Consider the following 18,520-nt stretch of genomic DNA (forward strand, 5'->3'; position numbering starts at 1 on the left):
TTACAAAATACAAAGAAAGAGAGCAAGAGCATGATCTTGATCTGAACACCAAGATGCCTTAATGCATGGCAAATGCCTCCTTTTATAGGTCAAAATTTGGAACTATTGATTTGATGAATAATTGTTGAGTGGGTGGCCACATCTTGACTTGGTAAAAATCCTTATCTTCTTGTCTGAATAAAACATCATTGCTAACATCAGAATTGGAACCATATGAAATCATGAAAGTTCTAGGAAATTCTCTTAGCTTTCCAGGAAAAAAAAAGTTGAGGTCATTTGGACTTCTAGAGCTCAAGATATGGGCTGAACACTAAACAGTGTCTAGGCTACAGGACAGATTCAGACTTCTCCGTTATTGCTATAATTTGGACTTGAAAACGGCCTTCTTAGATCTTGGTGTCCACATGAAAGTTGTAGGCCTATTTCTTACCAAAGTTTTGTAAAAATGTAAGATCATTTGGACATCTAGAACTCGAGATATGACTTAATTACCGAACAGTGTTCCAGTTTGGACTGCACCAACATCTCTTTTCTAAGCTTCATCCTTCTTTATCTTCAAAATTTCAGTAGTTGAATTCATCAATCAATCCTTTGATTTATGTGATTGGCCTGCATTTAAGATGAACATTTACCATATATTAAGGTATCTTATAGTATTAGACTTGTTATTATAAAACATGCTTTAGTTAAGGAGTTATTGATACTTCAAGTGCAAAATGATGACATAAAACCTTGATAAACATGAACTTTTAAGTACTAATCACCTTCCCAGGACTTGATCCACCGAAAACACAAATATGTTTTATGTGATGACTTGAGAAACCTTCCATTTCTACACACTTTTATATCTATTGAATGTATGGGTTGAGTAGAAATAAAAGGAAGGAATATAAGATTTTATAGAGGAGAAATTGAAAATGCAATCATGCCACCTATATGTAGGCCAGCTAGAGTCTCACACACACACACACACATACTCTTTCTCTCTCTTAATTTATTTATTTTTTTACTTATTTTGAAAAAGCATGTGTATGTATAGGTAATTGTGATTATGGCTCACATCTTCCCTTTGTTTTATGTCAAAGAACGACTTAAACGCCCTCTATGGATCGGGGATAGGCTTCCCATCTAGTTTTCTTAAAAACAGGAAAACATGGTCTTTTTTAGTTAGATTCCCAAGACTATGTCTAGCATGTTCTTTATGGAATTGTGACCATAATTCATGAATTGCATGATGCACATCTCTAATAGGGTGTGTCTCAAGTGTCAATAGAAGATTATCTAAAGACTCCTTACTCAGGCCATCCTTAATGAATTATATTTTATCTAAAGACTCCTTACTCCTTCACGGTTTATGGATAACATTCCTAATAAACATGTTGCATTACAAGTCCATCTAGCACATCTATGACAGACTTTCAGTCGTTTTGCATGAAGTTTTGCATGAAAACATTGCCATTCTTTAGATTCTTGATATTACAGGCTCCATATAGATACACATGTTTCCCAATAAAAGGACCGCTTCATCTTGATCTTAGTTTTCCAGGAAATAAATGGAGTCGAGAATTATAAAGCAAGACTTTTTGACCAACATTGAATGTTTTTCTCAATATTTTTTTCTCATGAAACTCTTTGATTCTTACTTCATGAATTCTTGAATTTTCATATGCATCATTTCTTATTTCCTCGAGCTCATTTATTTGTAATTTTCATAGTTGACTAGCATCATCAAAGTTTGAATTAAAAGTTTTAATAGCCCAATAAGCTTTATGTTCAAGTTCCACTGGCAAGTGACAAGGTTTTCCATAGACTGGTTTATAAGGTGACATACCTAATGATGTTTTATTAGCAATTCGATAAGCCTAAAGTGCATCATTAAGTCTTAAAGACCAGTCTTTCCAATTAGGGTTCACTGTTTTCTCTAAGATCTGTTTGATCTCCCTATTAGCAAGTTCTACCTGTCTACTTGTCTGAGAGTGATAAGGGGTGACAAATTTATATGTGATTCCATATTTCTTCATTAAAGACTTAAATGGCTTGTTGCAGAAATGTGTTCCACCATCACTTATCATGGCTTGAGGGATTCCAAATCGACTTAAAATGTTTTCTTTCAAAACCTTTATCAGTATTTTGTAATCATTGTTTCGACTTGAAATTGCCTCTATCCATTTTGAAACATAATCTACTACGACTAATATGTACAAGGAACCAAATGATAAAGGAAACAAATGAAATCTATACCTCAACAGTCAAGGATCTCAATGACAAGAATAGAATTTAAAGGCATTATGTGATGTTTTGAAATAGATCCCAACTTTTAACAATTTTCACAAGTCTTGCAGAATGCATATGAGTCCTTGAATATGGTGCGCCAGTAAAATCGACTTTGTAAGATTTTTGTAATTGTCTTTCATGATGAGAAATGACCCCCACATGCCTTAGAATGACAAAATTTAATGACACTACTTACCTCATTATTAGGAATGCATCTTTGAAATATTTAATCAAGACAATATTTGAATAAAAAAGGGTCATCCCAATAAAAGTTCTTCACTTTGTTCAAGAACTTTCTTTTGTCTTGGGTATTCCAATGAGCTGGCAATTGTCCTGAAACAAGAAAATTAACAATATTAGCAAACCAAGGCATTGTAGAGACATAAAATAAAGATTCATCAGGAAAGTAGTCATCGATTGGTGTGATGTCAGATCTCAAAGTGGTTGTCAATCTTGACAAATGATATATGACAACATTTTCGGTGCCTTTCTTGTCTTTGATTGTGATATCAAACTCTTGAAGTAACAAAATCCACCACACCAATCTAGCCTTAGAATCTTTCTTAGAGAGAAGATATTTCAATGTTGCATGATCACTAAAAATGACAACAGGTAAGCCAACAAGATAAGATCTGAACTTGTCACATGCAAATACTACTACAAGTAATTCTTTTTCAGTGATATTGTAATTCATTTGAGCACTATTTAAGTTTTACTTGCATAGTAAATTACATAAGGTTTCTTATCTTTTCTTTGTCCCATGACAGGACCCACGACATAATCACTAGCATCACACATTATGTTAAAAGGTAGTGACCAATCAGGAGGTTGAATGACATGAGCAAAAGTAAGCAAGCTTTTAAGTTTAACAAAGGCTTTTTCATATTGTTCAGTTCATTCAAAAACATTTTCCTTTGTTAGAAGGCTACACAATGGTTTAGATATTACATTAAAATCTTTGATGAACCTTCTGTAAAAACCAGCATATCCTAAGAATGATCTAACATCTTTAATAGATTTTGGTGTTGGTAAGTTAGCAATTAACTCGATTTTAGACTTTTCAACCTCAATTCCTTTCAATGAAACAATGTGACCATGTACAATGTCGTTTGTTACCATAAAGTGACATTTTTCCCAATTCAGTACAAGATTCTTCTCTTCACACCTATTCAAAACCTTTTCCAAGTTAGATAAACAATCATCAAATGAATCACCAAAAACAAAAAAATCATCCATAAAAATCTCAAGAAAACATTCAACCATATCACTGAATATGCTAAGCATACATCTTTGAAATGTGGCTGGTGCATTACATAATCCAAAAGGCATTCTTCGATATGCAAAAGTACCAGATAGATATGTGAAAGTAGTCTTATCTTGATCTTCCAATGCAATTTCAATTTGGTTATAACCTGAATAGCCATTTAGGAAACAATAAAATTCATAACCTGCAACTCTTTCTAGGATTTGATCCATGAAAGGTAAAGGGAAATGATCTTTTCTAGTCATGAAATTAAGTTTTCTATAGTCAATGCACATGCGCCAACCAGTAATAGTCCTAGTTGGAATTAACTCATTTTTGTCATTAGTTATCACAATGACCCTAGACTTTTTGGGTACAACTTGGGTATGACTTACTCATTTGCTATCAGAAATAGGATAAACGATTCTATTATCTAAAATCTTAATGACTTTATTTTTCACTACTTTCATATTAGGATTACGCCTTCGTTGCATTTCTCTAGAGGGTTTGGCATTTTCCTCCAAATAAATCCTGTGTGTGCACATCAAAGGGCTAATTCCTTTTATGTCAGCTATGGTCCATCCTAATGCATTTTTATGTATTTTCAAAGTCTGTAATAACTTACCTTCTTGATGTGCATTAAGTTTGGAAGAGATTATTACTAGAAAGGTTTCATTTTCTCTAAAAAATAAGTATTTAAGATTGAATGGTAACGACTTCAAATCAGGTTTTGGTGGTTGAACACTTGAAGGTATGGAATCAATTGATCGTGGTGACAATTCTTCAATTTGTGGTCTCCAATTGTTTGACTTTGATTCTTTTAAAAATAGACCATTTGCAAATCATCAGGTTCATCAATCTCAGTTTCACTGAAAGTGATTTGAAATTGATCATGAACTAATTTTTCAATAAAGTCCACTTCCTGTATATCATTATCATCTCCAGGTTGCTTGTAAATGTTGAAAATATTCATCTCCAATGTCATGTTTTCAAATGATAGCTTCATCAGTCCATTCCTACAATTAATCAATGCATTAGAAGTTGCAAGAAATGGATGTTCTAAAATAATAAGAATTGAATTACATACTTCAATAGGTTGTGTATCCAAGACAACAAAATCTACAGGGTAAATAAATTTATCAACTTGTACTAACACATCCTCAACTATTCCTCTAAACACTTTTATATATCTATCAGCAAATAAAATATTTACAAAAGTTAGTTTTAACTCACCTAGATTGAGACTTTGAAAAACTAAATATGGAAGTAAATTCACACTAGCTCCAAAATCAAGTAAAGCTCTTTCAATTTTATTTTCTCTAATAAAGCAAGAAATTGTAGGGCAACCAGGGTCCTTATATTTCAAAGCATTATTGTTTTGAAGAATAGCACTTACTTGTTCGTCTAAAAATGCTTTCTTTTTCATATTCAGTTTTCTCTTCATAGTGCATAGATCTTTCAAAAATTTAGCATATGAAGGTACCTGTTTAATAGCATCCAACAAAGGTATATTGATCCTTACATGTTTGAAAGTTTCAAGGATTTCAAAATTGTGATTGTCTTTCCTTTGTTTGGTCATGGCATGAGGAAATGGAAGTGCTAGCGAAGAATAAGTCTTTTCTCATTGTTAACATGATCATATTAATTATCTTATTTAAGGAACACCAAACTTTTAAATATTATCAGGAATTCATGATGCTAACTTATGTTAACAACAAATCAAGTTACTTTCATAGCACAGGTGTAGGTAATACTATACGGTTGGGCTATAAGAGTACCAAGCATTTGTTGTACCAAGTGTTATACAACACAAATCTAGATTAACCATTGAACAAGCAAGGTATTAAGAATTAGTAACATAAAAAGATAAGACATGTTAATATTAAACATTAAGGTCCATGTTGAGTTTACACTATACTTATTCTTACACCATTAGTGTAACCTTTTCACCTTGACATAATAAACTTAGCTAGACATAATAAACTTAGCTAAACATAAATAAACAAAATAAGAACATAAATAAGATACAAGTTAACTAAGTAAAGGAAAGGAAATGAAAAGCATAAACAAGATATTAATGAAAGCAAAACTTAAGAATTACAAAACAAAAATAAAAAGAGAGAAAGCAAGAGCAAGTTCTTGATCTGAACAACCAAGCTCCTAAATGTATGGCAAATGCCTCCTTTTATAGGCCAAAATTTGGAACTATTGATTTGATGACTAATTGTTGAGTGGGTGGCCAACTCTTGACTTGGTAAAAATCTTTATCTTCTTGTCTAAATAAAATAGCATTGCTAGCATCAGAACTAAAACCACCTATACTCATTAAAGTTATAGGAAATTGTCTTATCTTTCCAGAAAAAAAAATTGAGGTGATTTGGACTTCTAGAACTCGAGATATGGGTTGAACACTGAATAATGTCTGGGTTGCAGGATAGCTTCGGACTTCTCCATTGTTTCTATAATTTGGACTTGAAATCCATTTAAATCATACCTAAATCCAAGATCTACAGCTCCGGATATGACCCAATTACCGAACAGTGTTCTGGTTTGGATTGCACCAATATCTCTTTTCTCTTTGTCATTTCAATTTCATTACTTAAACTCATCAATCAATCCTTTTATTTATGTGATAGGTTTGCATTTAAGATGAATATTTACCATAAATTAAAGGTATCTTATATTATTAGATATGTTATTATAAAACATGCTTTAGTTAAGGAGTTATTGATACTTCAAGTGCAAAATAATGATATAAAACCTTGATAAAAATGTATTTTTAAGTACTAATCACCTTGCTTGAAATGTGGTCATAGAACTCCAGATATAGTTAAAACTCTGAGGAGAGGTTGGAATATGACCTCTACCGGCAGATTCGAAATGTCCTTAAAGCGACTATTTAGACGCATTAAAGGGTGAAAATATGGGTCCTTTCCCTTTGGAGAACATGTGATATGATATCTTAGCTTAAAAAAAAAAACGAGTCATGTTCGAAATGGAAATTTGTAATGATAACTATGTTCAGACAAAGAATGACAATATTAATGGGTGAAATTAGCATGGACTAGCATACATTTAGTGTATGTTAGGATCCCGGGTAAGGAAATCACCATGCATCGATGCCTATAAAGCATGGACTAGCATACATTTAGTGTATGTTAGGATTAAATGTATGTTAGGATCCCGGATAAGGGGATCACCATGCATTGATGGCTATAAAGCATGAACTAACATTCATTTAGTGTATGTTAGGATCCCGGGTAAGGGGATCACCATACATCGACTAACATATATTTAGTGTATGTTAAGGTCCCGGGTAAGAGGATTGTTATGCATCGACGCCTATAAGGCGATGATGATACCGGTAAAATTGGTATTGGCAATGAGTTAGGCAGAAATAATTGTGGCTGACATTATAGAATCTTGAATGAAAGTTGAAAATGGAAGATGAAATGATTTCAATAGTTGAATGAGAAAAAGTTCCAATGGAAACAAATATGGAGAAGTGAATAGAATATGAATACATGTTTTCCTTTTTAAATTGTTGGATATTTGTGTTACTATACTTATTGTGATATTCATACTTCAATAATATGTATTTTGTTTTAGGACCATCGCATGCACGACAGGAGTAGATCCTAGTTTTTGTTCACGTTTTGATATCTAGTTCTAGGGAGTATATCCTTGTATTTTGAAATATTAAAACATTTATGTAACTTAATTTGTATAATTGATGTTTAAACTTGAATAAATGAACTTAACTCTGAAATTCATATAATCATGTTTCATGTATGCGTGTTTATCTCATTTATTCTTCTCTAATGATATTTGTTGTTCAACGTGTGTTATAAATAATATGGTTGTGATGATGATGATGTTTGTGGGTCTAAGACCCAGGACGATTTAGTCGTGATTGAGTTTTGAGATGTGAGTTGTGAGATATTAGAAGTGTAAACAGGGCATATGTCGATAATTTGAGACCTCCTAGTATAGGAAAGACTCTGTCGAAATTTTGGCAGACTTTTATATGAGAACTATATTACGAAAAATTACACACTAACAATTCTCTATGATGAATTCTTTAATTTGAATAGTGTTGATCATTGAAAAACTTCTATCTTTACATGTTTTCTAAATACCTATTTGTTAGTTTTGCCAAAAAAAAATTTTATTATTATTGTTGATAACTTGATATCCTTTTCTTTGGATGATTACTTGCTTAAGAATAAGAAAGAGGTACATATCAGGAAATAAGGTTTGATCTTAATTATAGAGATTGTGTAAATTTTTCATTAAAAAAATAGAAAAAGCTTGAAATAATTGAGTTTTTTTTTTTTTTGGAAAATGCAATTACTAATTCAAGGTGTGTGAATTCTTGATTCTATGAGAATTTTTATGAAAGCCTTTCATTCACTTCTCTTCAAGAACAAATCCAATTATTTGATTTTATGTCTAAATATTTCTAACTTGCTCTGACATAACCAAGAGGTCAAAAAATATGAGAATAATCAGTCATTCACAACAAATGATGAAGAATTTCTTACAAATTTAAGGATTAGTAATTTGTTTTACAAATTGAATGGATTTAGTCTTATACATAGAAGTATAAGGGAATGAAGAAATAAAGAAAATAAGCTATTCTTTCTTTTACCTCTCAAAAGTTAAGTGAGTTAAAAGTCTCATGGATGATATTGAATTAGAAAAATAAGTGAGGAAACATTTTTTTCAACTTTAATTTCAATATTCCTTTTTATTTCTCATTAAACAAATGACTTAATCTTTCGGAAATCCTAGTTAACATCAGCATGATAATGGGGTTCTAATTATCATTACTCAAATAAACATTAAATATTATTTTATAAATTAGTTCATAGATCAAATTGGATATGTAATTATTAGAATAATTTTAGAGTATGCAAGCATGATAATTAACTTATATGATATTTTATTTCTCCCATAAATCTAGGTACTCTAATTTGCATCATATTATTTTATTTATTTATGAAAAATAATAACATTCAAGATGATTACGAAGGATTATATAAGAAAAATTCTTTGTTGCATCTCTCTTTAGTCTTATATCTTTTACCTTTAAAAGGTCTCCATGAGCAAGTTATTTTGAAAAAACTCTATAATGTGGATTACAAATAGGTTTATATTACTTGGATTTTAAAAGGACTCCTTATGAATGTTGTTTTTAGATAATTAATAGCTTTCGATGGTAAAATAGTCAAACGTGAAAGGTGACATTTTGTCCCTTAGTGCATAAAATATTAAGATCAACTGGTGACTTTGCTTTTGTTTGTTTCCTTGCTTTCTATTTCTATATATATTCTAATGAAAAAGAGTGTTCGTTGTTGCAGAGTTTGGGCAGTGCGAGTTTCCCACAGGATATTGAAGAGAATTCTGAAGCAAGGGTTTGGATTGACACAATTGAAGGCTAGTTTGACTGTAGTTGTTCTTCTTCTTCTTTTTTCTTTTTTTTTTTTTTTTTTTTTTGGGGGGGGGGGGGGGAGGGGGTGTTCATTGTATTTATGATATAAGACAAAAAATACATTAACAAGGAAAGAGAGTTTTGGTTTAAGATATACATTTTTCCTGTACTTCAAATGATTTAAATTTTAACGAATACTTATTTTTGTTTTTTTGTCAAAAAAACATGCCACTAAAAAAAGACATAATTTTGCTAAAATAAAATAAAAATGTATGAATAAGAAAGGAAAAAATTGTTGCCCGAATTGATAGCAATCAGATCTCTTGGAAATAAAAAATCATGAATCATAATTAAATAAGCGTAATTGATAGCTTCAAAAGTTCAAGACATAAATGCCACGTCCTGGAAATTATTCTAAAATTATATTATTATGATTAATAATTTTGCTAAATTAATGATATGAATCTATCGATTAAAATTAAATTATAAAAAAAATAAAAAAAAAAATTGAATAACAACAACCTAAATTACACTTCGTGAGTGCTTTGCTTTTAATTATTATATTATTATGATTCTGGTAAAATTATTAACTTACAATGACATAAATCTATGGACTAAAATAAAATTACAAACACACGACGTTAAAAAAAGAAAAAGCAGCTACACTAGCCTGGAAGATGATCCCCTCTTCTTGACAGCTGCCATTATTGACCTAGTCCACAGAGCAAGCTAATTAACTAAACTGGTGATGGATCATGGAATAAAATATTTGCGCTACTCGTTAAAAGCATTATCAAGACTTACCTTCTCACACCGCCCTGAGTAGCTAGTATCGTCTTCCACCATTTCTGGGAGCATTCTTCCTTCTAAGCCTTTTTGCATTTTGATGTGCACTGTCTTCAACCATCTTCACAAACCATGCAGGTTTTCTTGCTCTAAATACAACGTATCCTATAGAAACTCCAAATACAAATCCACATCCATAACCCATTGCTACAGCTTTCCATCCAAATCCTTCTTCAAACATTGAATCTTCTTTCTCGAAGTTTGATGGTGGCGGTTGTTGCCCCCCACCTTCGTAGTATTTTGCTTGCAAGGGAAATCCACATAACCCCAGGTTCCCTTCGTATGAACCAATTGCAAATGTGTGGAACTGCTTACCTTGAGGTATGGGTCCCTCAAGCTGGTTATACGAAAGGTTCAGGACTTCAAGAAATGTTAAATCTACCAATTGCGGTGGAATCCTTCCAGCAAGCACATTTGAGGAGAGATCCAGCGATTCCAGATTAGTTAAATTCCCCAGTGATGGCTGGATATAACCGATGAGGCTGTTGTGAGAAAGGTTGAGCTGTATCAGAGATTTAAGCTTCCCGAGGGACTCTGGAATCTTTCCCGTGAATTTATTGCAGGATAAATCAAGTGTTGCGAGGGCAATTTGAATTTTAGAAAACTCAATCTCCGAACCTTTCCATGCCAAAGTTACAGAATAAACATAAGAAGTAGATAAATTTTTTGGCCTCATGTAATCCATATCCTCATCAACGCTCATCATGGCTTTGAAGTTGTTGAAATACTCTGTTGGCAAAGGACCACTCAAGCTGTTGTTGGAGAGGTCAAATATCTGTAATTTAGAAAAAGAGTCCTTGACAGTTGGACCCTTCAAAGAACCATGGAGTTTATTTGACCTTAGAACAACAACCTCCAACTGTGGAAGCGTTTCTAAAAAGGAAGGGAATGTGTCATCAATCATGTTGTAACCGAGGTCCAGAAATTCTAAATTCACACAATTGATGATGGATGGTGGTATCACCCCTTTCAATTTGTTGCCATTGAAGTTGAGATATCTCAAACTGCTCCCCTCTGAATAGATTGAAGGGATATTGCCGCGCAGATTGTTGGCACCAAGATGCAACACTAAGAGTCCATCACTGAAGTTTCCCAAGCATTGCGGGATGAAACCACTAAAGCCATTGTTGGACAAGTCTAGAATCTCTAGGGACTTCAGCTCGCAAATGACAGGAGAGATGTTCCCAGTCAGTTTATCATTGGAGGAAAGCATAAGAGCTCTCAAATGCTCACAAGTCTTGAAAACTGAAGGTGGAATCTGGCCATACAACCTATTATGACTGAAATCGATATATTGTAATGAATTACAAAGGAACGGACTTATCTGGCCATACAGTAGGTTATTTTGAAGAAGAAGACCCTGCAAAGAAGGCATAGAAAACAAGGAGGATGGAATTGTTCCATCGAGCAAGTTATGAGATAAATCGAGAGAGTTTAAACCTGAAAGCCTACTTATTTGTGATGGGATGCGTCCTATCAGTATATTGTTTGAGAGGTCCAATAAAGTGAGTTGTGTGAAATTAGAAAAATCATCTGGAATTTTACCAGAAAAATTATTGAAAGAGTTTCAAGAAATCTAGCTTCTTAAGGTTTCTAAATAAAAATGAAATTTGACCATCAAGCCTATTGTTTGAGAGGTCCAACGTAGTGAGTTGTGTAAGGTTAAAAAAATTATCTGGAATTTAACCATTAAACACGTTGTTTGAGAGGTCCAACCAAGTGAGCTATGTGAGCTTAAAAAAGCTATTTGGAATTTGACCATCAAACTCGTTGTTTGTGAGGTCTAACAAAATGAGCTGTGTGAGGTTAAAAAAACCATTTTGAATTTTACTAGAAAACCTGTTGTTTGCGAGGTCCAATAAAATGAGTTGTGTGAGGTTAAAAAAACCTTCTAGAATTTTACCAGAAAACATGTTATTTGTTAGGTCTAACAAAGTAAGTTGTGTGAGATTAATAAAACTATCTGGAATTTTATCGTCAAATCTATTAAATGAGAGAGCCAACTCGGTGAGTTGTGTGAGGTTAGAAATCTCATTCAGAATTTTGCCAGTAAAATTATTGGCTGAGAGAAGCAAGTGACTGAGCTGCTTAAGGTTTCTAAGTGAGACTGGGAGATGACCTAGAAAACTGTTACCTGAGAGGTCCAACCACGCCAATTGCGTTTGATTAACAAAAACATCAGGAATTGGACCAATAAAATTATTGTATCCAAGATCCAGGTACTCGAGATGCTTAAGTTTTCCAAACGAGAAAGGAATTTGACCACCCAACTGGTTACCTGCAAGTCTCAACTCAATGAGTTGCGTGAGGTTACCAAGTAGACCAAGATTCGAGCCACCAAAATTGCACCCATTAAGATCCAAATGCGAAAGAGGATTGCTCAAATTGTATGGCGGAAAAGAGCCAGTGAGTCCTTCGTTACTCCTTAAATAGAGCGATTGAAGGTTTGATAGGCGAGAGAAATTATCAGGGAGTTCCCCTTTCAATCCACAATCCCCGAGGTGGAGAGATGACAAAGAAGAAGACAAGTTCAACAAGGAACTGGGTACCACCAAAGACATGTCCACTCCACCCAAGTAGAGTTCTCTCAGCTGGGTAAGGTTCTGAGCAAGCTTGTTGAAAGAAATCGGTTCTAGCATCAGCTCCTCAGAGTTGGAAGAGAGATCAAGTGACACCAATCTGGATAAATGGGAGATTTCTGGGGGAACTTGGCCGGCAAAATTCGATGAATATAGACTTAAATGCGTCAAATGCAAGAACTGACCAAAGGAAGATGAAATGACAGAGCGATTGAAGTCATTGCCAGAGAGATCCAGCTTCTGAAGATGATGAAGGGAGAAGAGAGTGCTGTTAGAATGGAGGGTGCCATTAAGCATGCTGCAACCAAGGTCTAGGCCAATTACATGGCCAGTTTTCATGTTGCAAGTCACGCCATCCCAAGAGCAGCAATCTGTACCCTCTTTCCACAGCACTTTCTTGGGTGGATAACATGGAGAAGAAGATATCATGGAAAAGGAATTTTTGAATCGGAGCAAAGCCAGGCTCTGGTCACCGGGGCATAATTGTACTGAAGAGGAGAAATTGGAAGAAGAATGAGCAGGTTGGGAGTGCGAATGGAAGAAAAGAAGGCAGAGAAATTGAGCGAGCAACAATGAAGATCCCATCATACCCTAAAAGTGCTCTTCTTAGAGATTAAAAAGAGGAAGTGAACTTAGATTGATGGGAGACTTCTATTAGAATGTAGTCCTTATATAGAGACTTCCGGAATGCATAATTTCCCCTTTCCTCGTTGTTTCCAAAATTATTTAAAAAAGAAATCATATAAATATATCATCAAAATATATACTGACGGGAGAACAAAAGTCTAGCCGGAATAAAATTGAAAGCAAATTCGTTCACTGCTGCAAAACAGACTAGAAACGAAATGGAATTTCAAAGGTTTCAGTATCTACTAAAACCTCAGTTCAGCTAATTCGGAAACCAATAGCAAAAATAGACTGGCCAACAAAGTTTGCACTGATAATTTTCCATTGTTATTCGGAAACTACAATATTTGGATTAAAGAAAAAAATAACAAAATAAAAACCAAATAAATAAAATAATAAATTCATAAATAGCAATTGAAAATTTAACAACTAGTGAATTCATAAAATTAAGTCCCCCTTTTTTTTTTTGATGTTGTTGAATATGAAATGGATATTCATTTTGTCGCATAAAATATAACACATCTATATTAGATATGCTAAGTCATTATTCTAAATTTAAATTATATTACATACATGATTTTTTTTATATATCTCAATAAAGACATGCAATGAACATAAGGCTTTATACCAATAAATGACTAGAAAATAACCTTTATCTGTATAGTAAATTTTGATATATGATAATAACTACAAAATGATAATGGACTCATGCACACAAGGTTGAGCTTAGCGAGAAAAAAATCTCTAATTGTCTCCCTACGCGCGAGACAATGCATGTACTTTATGAACCTTTTATCTCTAACAATAATTTTTTTCCACCCTTAAATTGCAACCATAATTTTTTAAACACTTGAAATTAATTTTTAAACAATCACAAAATCTTAACAACTCTTTTATTTTAATTTTTTTAACAATTTTAACTCTTTAATTTCCTAACAGCTCTTTTATTTTTTAAATTATTATAACAACTCTTTAATTTTCTAATTTATTTATTGTCTAACTGTTACATGCCAGCAGCCTACGTATACCATGCACTTTTACAATCAAGGTGTACTGAAAACACCATAGTATTTTGTTTGTGTTTGCAAAGCTTGCTGGTATTTCTTTTCGATCTTGGTCTAGTTACTTTTGTAACCCTCGTTTTAGAGAAGGCACTTAGCGAACCATGAAGAATAGCCTTGTATAAAGAAAAATTTTCTCAAGGACATTCTTTGTATACACTTCATATTTTATTTTATTTATGTTTTTCATTGGATTTTCTTACAAAAGGTGAAAGACTTGGTTTTTTTTTTTGAGAAATGATATTTTTGAATATATACTTGACCAGAAAAAAATGTTTGGCCACCCAGATGAATGTAAGGTGGAAGACTTGTCGGTATGGCTTTCCCTGGAAGTCTTCTCTCCAAATACAACGCAACTTGACTTGATATTCATGGATAGTAAGGTTATGTAGGTCCAGTATTTGATTAGCATAGACTGGATCAGTAAGTTTTTGACTGGAAAAAATGGTTAGGCACTTAATTCCATCAATATTGACTGGACCATAATGAACTAGCTACAAAGCTATACATGTTTCCACCCTGTACTTGTCTGAATTGGGCACCACCAGACTTGGTGCATTGAATTTCTAGGATGGGCCACCTCAATTATGTTTATTATTTTCATAGCTATTCATATTTCATCACTCGTTTCTAGCTATGTTTATTATTTTTCAGGATTCGATTTTGATACTTGTCAATATTACAAAGTATTTAAAATTGATGTTGCAATTTATCTTTGAAAAATTCTGAAATTTTTTTTTTTGTTTTAAATTATAATATTTTTATTTTTGTTTTTGTATCGTTTCGATGTTAAGATGTCAAAAATAAATTTTAAAAAATATATATTATTTTGATGTATTTCCAAGCAAAAAATAATTTAAAAAACATTTACTACACTTCTAAAGAGGAACTATGAATGCATCTATCTTTGTAAAATTGGTACCTATACAGTCTAGAGAAAAATATCAATCAATCCCTAAAATCATAAAGAATTCGAGAATACAAAAGCTCTATCTCAGAACATAAATGGAAGAACCATTTAATCTGAGTCCATGCCATATGTTATTAGTTGATAAATAGTTTTCAAATTATTGGATGCCCAAAAATGTTGGGTTTACTTCCATCCCATTTCGAGTCCAAAACCATGTGTGTGTATTACAAAGAAAGAGAAAACAAAAGTTATTCTTGTTGGGTTTCGTGAAACACTATCAAAGAACCAATTCAACTGAAAAGCTTAGGCTATTAGGTGAGCTTCCAAGATATGATTTATATTATTCTCTAACACACCCCCTCAAGTAAAAGCTCTTGGAGCTTAAAACTTGCATATATCCACATTACCTTTTGCTTAATTTTTATCAAATAAATAGGAATGGTGAAATTTGAACTTGTGACTGCTTGGTCATCAACCCTCTGATACCATGTCAAAAATCCAATTCGACCTAAAAGTTTAAACTATTAGGTGAGGTCCCAATATATGATTTATATTACTCTCTAACAAACACAAACATGTAGTGAAAATAGTAAATTTGAATTTTTTTCAGGAGTCCCGAGAATCTTCTTAGAATAATTTAGAGTTGTTTAAGATTTATGCAAATATTACCTTAAGATTTGAACTTTATTTTGACTTTGAATATATGCTTCAAGGTTGGGTTGTCGCAAACCATAAGTTTTCCAATTGTTTCGCCTCTAAAGATAATCCACACGAATCACTTGTAAAAAATCTCATAAACCTTTTTAGAAGAAAGGGATTATTATACCTTAAAGTAATAGCTCTTTTTTTTTTTTTGTAGGTATTTCAATATTGTACTCTACTCACCTTTTTCACCATCCACGTGAAACATGAAAATAAGAGACATAGCTTTCTATTTATAAGAACACCTAAAAAACCTTATAAATGATAAAATATCAATTTGCCCCTAAAATAATATATATATATATATATATATATATATATTATTTTAGGCTAATTTTAGAAATTTATTCAATTAAGTCCCTACTTGATTTTTTTAGGTTTAGAATTGTAATTCCCTGTATATTAGTCTAGTCAATTCAATATATAAGTTATGTGACAAACACCTACATATTAGTCAATTCAGTGTACAAGTTATCTGACAAGCACCTACATATTAGTTCTAAGTATCTCTCATACTTAATTCAGTTTATGAGAACAATTGTTTTCTTTTATAAGGAAAAGAACATCAATGTATCAGTCTCAATAGCTCTAATTAATGTCCAGTCTTAATATAGCATTGACCAGGAATAATGGTTTGATGCAATAAGAATCTCATAATTATAATAACCGTATAATTTTCTTTGCAAAACATTTTTTTTTTCTAAGGACTTTATCTTTATTATAAATTCATTAATCAAATATTTGATGAATATTAAAGATAAATAAGTCTTTATTAATAAATTAAATATATATACATGAACAAAGTCAATACCACATATAACCAATTGATTTATTACAGGTCATATATAAACCCCTGGTTAAAATTTTAGTAGGTTATTAAAATATGAGAAATTTAACCGATAGTAAAATGGGTTAAATTAAATTAAAAAAAAAACTATCTCAAGATAAAAATGGTGAAATTAATGAAATGCAAAGTGAATATAGTGCTAAATTGTTAGAGAGAGAAATTTACGGGCACAAAATAAATACATAAGATCAAGAGGGGTCAATGTTCAAAATAACAAAAGGTTAGGGGTTTATGTACAAAAGATAAAATGATCCCTAGGGTTTACAGGATTAATGTATGTGTTTTATAAAAGGGTTAAACAAGAAAATTTGGATTTTTCTTGCGAAAAAATCACCTACTGATCAATTTAGCGCTAATAAGCATAAAACTCAATCCAACCTTCGGATGGAACTGAACATTTACGAAAGCCTCCTTCACATGTAGTTTCATATACAATTAAAATTTTAGAGTGATCAGAGTATGGTAAGGTTGTCAAATAATGTCGAGAATTAGAATGAAAAATAGCATGAAAATCATTAATGGTAGTTTTATAAATATGCTTGATCAGCTGGAAAATTCCAGTAGCTCTTTTCTTCATTAAACCATGGCTAGACAGAAAAATAGGAGGAAACAAAACAAAGAAAAGAGAGCTTGGAATTGAAAGAGAGAAAAAGGCAAGGAGGAACCTAACAATTATGTTAGGAAAAATGCTTTTAGCTAGAAATAAAAAAGAAATAAGAGAGAAAAGAAGGAACAAGGGAACTTAGGAGACAAAGAGAAGACATGGATGAAAAAAATTCGGACAGCTATAACTCCACCGTTGGATCAGAACAATATTTGGATATGTTGTTATCCTCCATGTCTTGTACATTTTCATTGAAGGGATCGTCTATATCAGTCCTCGTTTAAGAGATATCGCAGGAGGAAAATTTCTGGGAAAGTACACTTCTAGATAGTCTCAATTGCCAACCATTTTCTACACCGTCCACCATTGGATTGGGCTATAATTTGGATATCGTGTTCATCCTGATTCTTTCTAGATTTCGAATGGTGGAGATGAAAACCAACCACTCCGAACGAAAGTTGTACTTCTTGCACAGTAAGTCTATAAATTTTAGGTCAGTTCAATTAAACATATGTTTCTGGAAATGTCATCATTGAATGGAGTTGATATTTGGATATGTCATACTTTAATAATGAATTATAACTTGACCGTATGGATTGTTGTAATATTATTCATTTGTTATTTATGGGTGATTGAAACTGTTGCCAAAATTAGTTTTGTGTGAGCTAAAACAACCCCAAAATTAAAAGGAAATGGAGCAATAGAGAGACTTAATTTTTAGGAGTCTTTAGGGCTACTGTGACAGCCCTGAATGTCTATGTTTTGGGGGGGGTAAATACCTCTCCAATTTTTTTTTAATGTCTCTAAAAAACTAAAGCAAGGCTGCTGTGACAACCTTACTAATGGGTGTTAAGGGGGTTGATTTGGAGAGCCCCAAGAACAAAAACTTATGGGAAATTAGAATCTCATATAAAGTGATTACGGTGAGGTAAGTTTAGGTTAAGAAATTAGCTTGGAAAAGTGTGCACGATTCGAGTTAACGGATAACTATGTGAACGTGAAATAATGATCTAATTTAGATATGAAAATCTTTCATGAAATCATATAATGATGCTTGCTAGATGATAAGAAAACATTGAAAAGGGCAATGAATGATATTAAATATTGGTCTTGTATGGAGCAGGAGAGGGATCGACCGCGGGACCTCAAGCTAACTGAACGAGACCACTAAGAGGAACAGGTAGGTGTTTACCACCTTACCTCTTTATATTTTAAAGAGTTTAATACATTATGAAATTTTATTTGTTTATATTGCATGTTGATTTATGATAGTAAAGGATGAGAAATTTGACAGTGGAAACAAGATGAGTGTTTCTGGGAAAAACATTGTATAAGGTAATAGTGCTTGTTATTCTAATTTCTCAGGACAACTCGGATTGATATAAAAAGCCGG

General features: G+C 32.5%; 1 protein-coding gene across 2 annotated transcripts; it reads right to left on the reverse strand.

The window, feature by feature from the left end:
* Positions 1-9,501: 9,501 nt before the first annotated feature.
* LOC118038357 (receptor like protein 27) lies at positions 9,502-13,068 on the reverse strand. Of its 2 annotated transcripts, none has more exons than XM_073412809.1 (2): positions 9,756-13,068; positions 9,502-9,663 (listed from the first exon to the last, which is right to left on the reverse strand). In XM_073412809.1, exon 1 carries the CDS (start codon positions 11,170-11,172, stop codon positions 9,778-9,780), a length of 1,395 nt encoding a protein of 464 aa, XP_073268910.1. In that variant the 5' UTR covers positions 11,173-13,068; the 3' UTR covers positions 9,502-9,663; positions 9,756-9,777. Both variants share the same exon structure in this region; 1 of them encodes a protein (XP_073268910.1).
* Positions 13,069-18,520: the final 5,452 nt, after the last annotated feature.

The sequence above is a fragment of the Populus alba genome, chromosome 11 (genome assembly GCF_005239225.2).
Source record: "Populus alba chromosome 11, ASM523922v2, whole genome shotgun sequence".
Taxonomy (NCBI): Eukaryota; Viridiplantae; Streptophyta; class Magnoliopsida; order Malpighiales; family Salicaceae; genus Populus; species Populus alba.